The 6,504-nt window shown below is 44.6% G+C and overlaps 1 protein-coding gene across 4 annotated transcripts in view; it reads right to left on the reverse strand.

Moving 5' to 3' along the window:
- L3MBTL1 (L3MBTL histone methyl-lysine binding protein 1) overlaps positions 1-2,924 on the reverse strand; it is a 46,971-nt gene extending 44,047 nt beyond the window's left edge. The window contains exons 1-3 of one of the 4 annotated variants that reach the window (XM_079979116.1): positions 2,521-2,924; positions 1,857-1,948; positions 294-339 (exon numbers count right to left, since the gene is read on the reverse strand). In XM_079979116.1, the coding sequence (XP_079835242.1) occupies positions 294-301 (8 nt within the window). In that variant the 5' untranslated portion in view covers positions 302-339; positions 1,857-1,948; positions 2,521-2,924. Of the gene's footprint in view, positions 1-293; positions 340-945; positions 1,067-1,856; positions 1,949-2,520 lie in introns of those variants that run through there. The other 3 variants (XM_079979112.1, XM_079979113.1, XM_079979114.1) reach the window with 3 other exon arrangements.
- Positions 2,925-6,504: the final 3,580 nt, after the last annotated feature.

Below are 6,504 nucleotides of genomic sequence, written 5' to 3' on the forward strand. Positions count from 1 at the left end.
GCTATTAAACAATCATCACGGCCATTTCCATTTCTAGCGCTCTCCTTAACAGAGGACTCATAAGGAAACAGAAGAGGAAAATACCACGATTTTGGAGTGAAAGCGGGAAAATCTTGTTATTTCTAGGTAATGGTCTTTTGTAATACCTAAACTGTGGCAGATCATGTTTTGCATAAGCCATAAACTGACTGCTACAAACGCCTGGCTCCTTATCACATGTATGACATTGCCATCAGAATTATTTTCAGTGTTAAGCATTTTGAGTAAGTTTCAATAACAGGTGCTAATCTTACCTTATCATCTAGCTGCTCAATTCTACAACCACTGTGGCTGTGATCTCTATTAATAATATAAAGTTCCAACGTTAAGGATTAGCAATTAGCACTACACTATCATTAGTAGCATTCTGGAAGCGTGAGTGGTTAATTAAAAGGAAGCCTCGTCCAAGACCATTCAAACAAGCAACCGAAATCACCGATTCTACACAAAAGCATGCTTCTCCCCTCGACTTTCGCAAACAGCAAGATGATCACACCTCATTGCTATTTAACAAGCAGTTCATAAATATGTTTCCAGTGTGATGTACTTCACACAAAACCCCAAACCACTTCCTTCAAGATCAAACCAATGGGGAGTAAAACATTGCAGAAGGGGGCAGGATAGGGGTGGCAGAAAGGGACGCAGAAATTCCTGGGACCCTTTATTATTGTTAAGAGATGGATGATGGAGTCAGGTGTGTTGAAACCCACACGTTTAAACTGGCAGGACAAAATGGGCCCATGTCCTGGAGGGAATATGGTAATAGCCCATGCACACTTCCAGAATTAAAACCACAAATGAAACACAGACAAAAAAACCAAAAAACTTGGGCCAATACTTCCAAGGCAGCTCAGACCTCAAGGGAGATGCTATTGGTACTGCCTGTGCGCCCCCATAATAAAGTACCTGGGTTGCAGAAATTGTTCTCAGCAAATATTCACTTTCAGAATCCCAATCTTCCAAGAGGTGAAAGGGAGGCTCCCCCCACCTTAAAATGAAAAGGCGAAAGACCTCGCTGCACACACAGGCAAAGCTTGAGTTGGGTCCCTCTCTCTGGTCTCCAGCAAAGGGCGGCTACTACAAACCCGTCAAAGTCTTTACTTTTAAAAAAACATCAAAATGGCGGAATTCTCCCTCTTTTTATTCTGTTGCACAGACAGAGATCCCCTTTATTGGAAAGAGAGGAAAGGCATGAAATTACTCGAAGGAGAAAGTTTGTGAAAACGACCCCTTTTCTCTCCCTCCCTTACAAAATCATTGCCCACATCTCATCTCCCCTCCCCTCGCCCCCCCCCCCCCTTTCTGCATAGCTTCATCCCAACTCTTTTATGTCGTATTTATGGGAGAGGGGCTTCAAATTATCATTCCCCGCCTATAAAACATGGAAACTGCAATATGGAAAAAGCGCCCAGAATTTTGCACAGCCCAATTTTGCAACAAACCCGGCCACTAAGTCTTGGGGTGTTTTTTCCCCTCTGTTCCCCCTCCCGCCTTCTTTCTCTCTGTCTCTGCCAATCTTGCAGATTCCCCCCCCCCCTTTAGTTTTAACTACATTGTTCCTTGCAAAAAGCAAATGCAACTGAAATGAATTCGCGGTCCCCACTCGAGTGGGGTGGTGGGAGGAGGAAGAAGGGGAGAAAATCAAAATGCTGGCATATCCACTTGCAAAATATATATATATATATATATAGCAGGCAGGCACCACAATTTCGAATCGATGCATTGCATGCAAAGCAGAGCACGCGGCGGACCTTTACCGAGCTGCATTTTGATGATGTAAAGAGGTTTATAAATTACTTTCTTATCTGATTCCTTACCTACAATCATCAGCCTGTGGTCACTGAATGCTGAGCCTGCGGGAACCTCAGGCTGGCCGCGCCTGCGCGCACAGGGGGCGGGGCTGCCTTCCCTGCAGAAATGCACAGGGCGATGAAATTGACAAGCAAAGCATATTTAATATACAGAAAAAGAGAGAGAGAGAGGGAGAGTGGAGGGGGCGGGAGAGAAGGAGCCGAGCATTATCCACGCTGCAATCCCCATTTTCATAGAAATATAATATTAACCCAACTAGTAACCCGTCTTTTTCCCACCCTGTACAGCAAGCAGGCTTTCTATGCTGATGCGACCGTGCTGGGGAGGGTTTCCTCTGATGCACATCCACATCCCTCCCCCCTTCGCTATATCTCAAATAAAATGCAAACACCGTTTTTCCTTTTTGAGTGTGTTTACGTGCTTGGGTTTTTTTGTTTTTTGAAGCATCCTGTCAACGCATCCAGATTTTAGTGTCATGCATGCACCAAATTATAGGTGTCTCTCTTTCTGCATTGGGGTCGGAGGAGGCGAAGAGGTTTCTTTATTTATTTTAACTGTATCTAAATGATCCTGCCTTGTCTTCTCTCCCTCCTTCTCTCTCCCCCCCCCCCCCTCCTAACTAAGCTTCCCAATTCACCCTCCCTGGGTTGAAGATGGCCAGCTCCTTACGCTGCGCAAACGTCGCCTGGTTCCTGGAGGATCCCGGTGCCTTGGAGGTGCGCAAGGCACCCCCTCCTCCCCCGTTTTCAGGGCTCAGTCCCTCCGCTTTTTACCGCATCCTGCCCCTGCCTGCCGCCGCCGCCGCCACCCCACCAAAATCCGGCTCCCCGGATTGTATTTTAAGGGCTCGTCCGCCCCGGTTGCATCGCGGGAGGAGGCGCATTCTGGAAACCTGTCGAGAGCGAGGGGGTGGCCGCGGAAGCAGCTAGATCCGTTTTCGAGGGCGCTGGTGTAAACGAGAGCGGAGCGAAACCCGTTCCATGGAGCCACGAGCCGGCTGCCCGCTCTGCTAGGAGCACCGTTTCCAGCACAGCAGAAAAACGCAGGGGCCTTTGGTTTTTGGGTCCGTCCGCTGCGTCGGGCAGAGGTGGATTTAAGGGAGCGCGGCCGCTGTGGCCGCACTACACACGTCTCCGCCAACATGTATCGGATGAAAATAGGGAAGTCCAACATTTCACTGATGAAAATAGGGACGCCTTATTTAACAACAACAATTTTGCTATTTACACCCCATCTATCTGACTGGGTTGCTCCAGTCACTCTGGGTGGCTTCCGATAGATATAATAAAACATTAAACGTGTATTTTATATATATATATATGGCTCGGAGATTGGATAAGTCCATACCCTCCAACATTTCTCCAATGAAAGCTGTGGGTTAAACCACAGAGCCTAGGACTTGCCTATCAGAAGGTTGGCGGTTCAAATCCCGGCGACGGGGTGAGCTCCCGTTGCTCGGTCCCTGCTCCTGCCAACCTAGTTGTTCGAAAGCACGTCAAAGTGTAAGTAGATATATAGGTACCACTCTGGCGGGAAGGTAAAAGGCGTTTCTGTGTGCTGCTCTGATTCGCCAGAAGTGGCTTAGTCATGCTGGCCCCATGACCCGGAAGCTGTACACCGGCTCCCTCGGCCAGTAAAGGGAGATGAGCGCCACAACCCCAGAGTCGGTCATGACTGGACCTAATTGTCAGGGGTCCCTTTACCTTTACTTTAAGGAAAAGCAGGAAATTCCAAGATCAAATCAGAAACCAGGACGGCTTCTCTCCCTGGAACATAGGGACACTTGGAGGGTCTGTGGGCACTACATCAGGGAACACCCCAACTATGGTTTAGAATGGAGTGTGAGAAACAATTGGTGCACCGATTTTGGGCGTCACACAGGCACCACTGAAACTTGAGACACCCTTTACAGATAGGTAGCTGTGTTGGTCTGCCATAGTCAAAACAAAATAAAAAAATTCCTTCCAGTAGCACCTTAAAGACCAACTAAGTTAGTTCTTGGTATGAGCTTTCGTGTGCATGCATCTGAAGAATCTGAAGTGTATCTGAAGAAGTGTGCATGCACACGAAAGCTCATACCAAGAACTAACTTAGTTGGTCTTTAAGGTGCTACTGGAAGGAATTTTTTTATTTTGTTTGAGACACCCTCGTATATGTAACACGTGTACAAGTGTTGGCTGTGAAGATGGAGCTTGTATGGCGATCCTTTGTGAAAGGGTCCAGCCAGAAGCACCACTGTGCACATGCTATACCAGGGGTAGGCAGCCTAAGTCCTGGGGGCCGGATTGGGCCCAATCACCTTCTCAATCTGGCCCACGGACGGTCCGGGAATCAGCGTGTTTTTACCTGAATAGAATGTGTCCTTTTATTTAAAATGCATCTCTGGGTTATTTGTGTGGCATAGGAATTTGTTCATTCCCCCCCCCCCCCACAAAAAAAAAAAATAGTCCGGTACACCACATAGTCTGAGGGACAGTGGACCGGCCTACGGCTGAAAAAGATTGCTGACCCCTGCGCTATACCTTTAAAGCCCATTCCTAGCCCATTTTCCCTGCTCAGAGAAGTCTGAGCCTTTTGGCTTGCTAAGGGTTGCTGGTATTCATAAATCTGTGAAGGGTAAACTGCAGCACCCATAATCCTTTGAGGGAAAGAACATAATTCGAATTGGTTTTAAGGGATTAGTAGTTTGTTTTTCAAGATTTATATACCACTTGATTTACAAAAGGAATAAAACAATATAATTGTCAATTAAAAAAGCAAAAAGAACAATTTAAAACATTCAAAAAATAATTGAAACCAACAATAAGCTAAAAATCAGGTTAAAATATGGCAACGTTCTACATGTCTGGTATAGGCTGCTTCCAGACAATCTCTGTTTTTGAGGTTAGGATTCAATTACATGCCTGCAAATTAGGTTGGGCAATTAAAGTTGGTTTTGGAGGTCTTGCGCAACAAATCCGCTTCTCCAAAAGATTGGACTTTTTGTAAGGAACAGCTGACGTCATCTAATCTCTTTGCAAACAAAGCTCAATATATGGGTTATTCAGAAGCAACCAACAAAATCCAATTTGGGGGAGGGGGGAACCAGGTTTGTTGTGTCAATGAACTGTAAATGTGCAGCCTGAATTTGCAGGTGTGTGACTGATTCCCACCCCAAAATAGTGACAGTCTAGAAGCACCTGCTCTGATACTTCAAAATGATGGAAAGAAGTGTGGGAGCACGTTTGCAGAATGCAACATTGTTTAACCTTGTTGCATGCAAGTCAGAATGAATGCTCAACAACAGGGTTGCCATTATGTCCTTCTTTTTCCAGGACGCGAATGCCATATTACACTCGTGTAGGGATGGCGTGTCAATTTTGTTTTTTTCTCTGTTTCTCATTTTGGATTTAAATACTTTTTGGTAAATATTTTAAAACTACATTTAAATCCAATACAGTTGGATACATCAGCATTTTATTACAGATTTCTCCTATTATGCACATTTTGTATGCAATTCCCCCTGACATAATGCATTTTTGTATGTTATCCTCATATTTCACTCTAACATATAGAGCATGGGTAGGCAAACTAAGTCCCGGGGGGCGGATCTGGCCCAATTGCCTCCTAAATCCAGCCCACAGACGGTCTGGGAATCAGCGTGTTTTTACATGAGTAGAATGTGTGCTTTTATTTAAAATGCATATCTGGGTTATTTGTGGGGCATAGGAATTCGTTCATTATTTTTTTTCAAAATATAGTCCGGCCCCCCACAAGATCTGAGGGACAGTGGACCGGCCCCCTAATGAAAAAGTTTGCTGACCCCTGATATAGAGAGCTGCATTGCAAAATTCAGAGAAATGTAAATTTGGAAGGATGTCTCTGTTCCAGTTCACGTATGGTTTCAGACAGTGCAAATTAGAAAGGTTCACCTAAAATGCGAAATGAATCAAATCTCTCCCCCATCCCTATTAACCAGACACCAAATCTGAAAGCAGCAGGCTAGCTCTGGGGTTCACAAAGCAGACCATGGAAGGACACCAACACCTCGCCACCCTTCCAGCAATTGCTGCCTCAAGCAGTCACTTCATTCTGCCTAATGGTAGGGCCGGCATTGTGTAGCATCATCATCAGGCTGTTAACCTTGTGTGTTTTTTCCACACTTCTACTTTTTTCCAAACTGCAGATACTCCAATTGTTGTTGATGATGAAAGTGTGGAACTGAAGTGCAAGCTCCCCTTAATAGCCTTCATACTATTCTTCCATTTTTATTTTTATTTTATTTTTAAAGAGGTGTGATTTTTATGCGTGCAGTGACCTGTTTGGGGACAAGAGTTGTGACCCTGTCGTCATGAATCTGTTTCACTGCACCTTCACTATTATTTTTCCAAGTGGCATAATTTTATCAACATGGTTGTTTTCATTTGTGCTAAAATATAACCTCACACAATATAGTCACACACTATAAAATATAGTCACACAATAGCACTAAAAGTGTTTTAGCCCAAATTTAAAACTGATATAAATAAGCATGCTGCCTTTTCCAGTCTCATTAGTTAGCATAATTTTAGCACCATGTTTATCCCCATATTCTGATTCTGATGTTCCTTAAACCCTTTAAAAAGCTTTAAGTCATAATGTAAAAATGATTAAATTAAAAGGGCACTTTGGCCA

Source organism: Podarcis cretensis (assembly GCF_951804945.1).
Source record: "Podarcis cretensis genome assembly, chromosome: 6".
NCBI classification, from domain to species: Eukaryota; Metazoa; Chordata; class Lepidosauria; order Squamata; family Lacertidae; genus Podarcis; species Podarcis cretensis.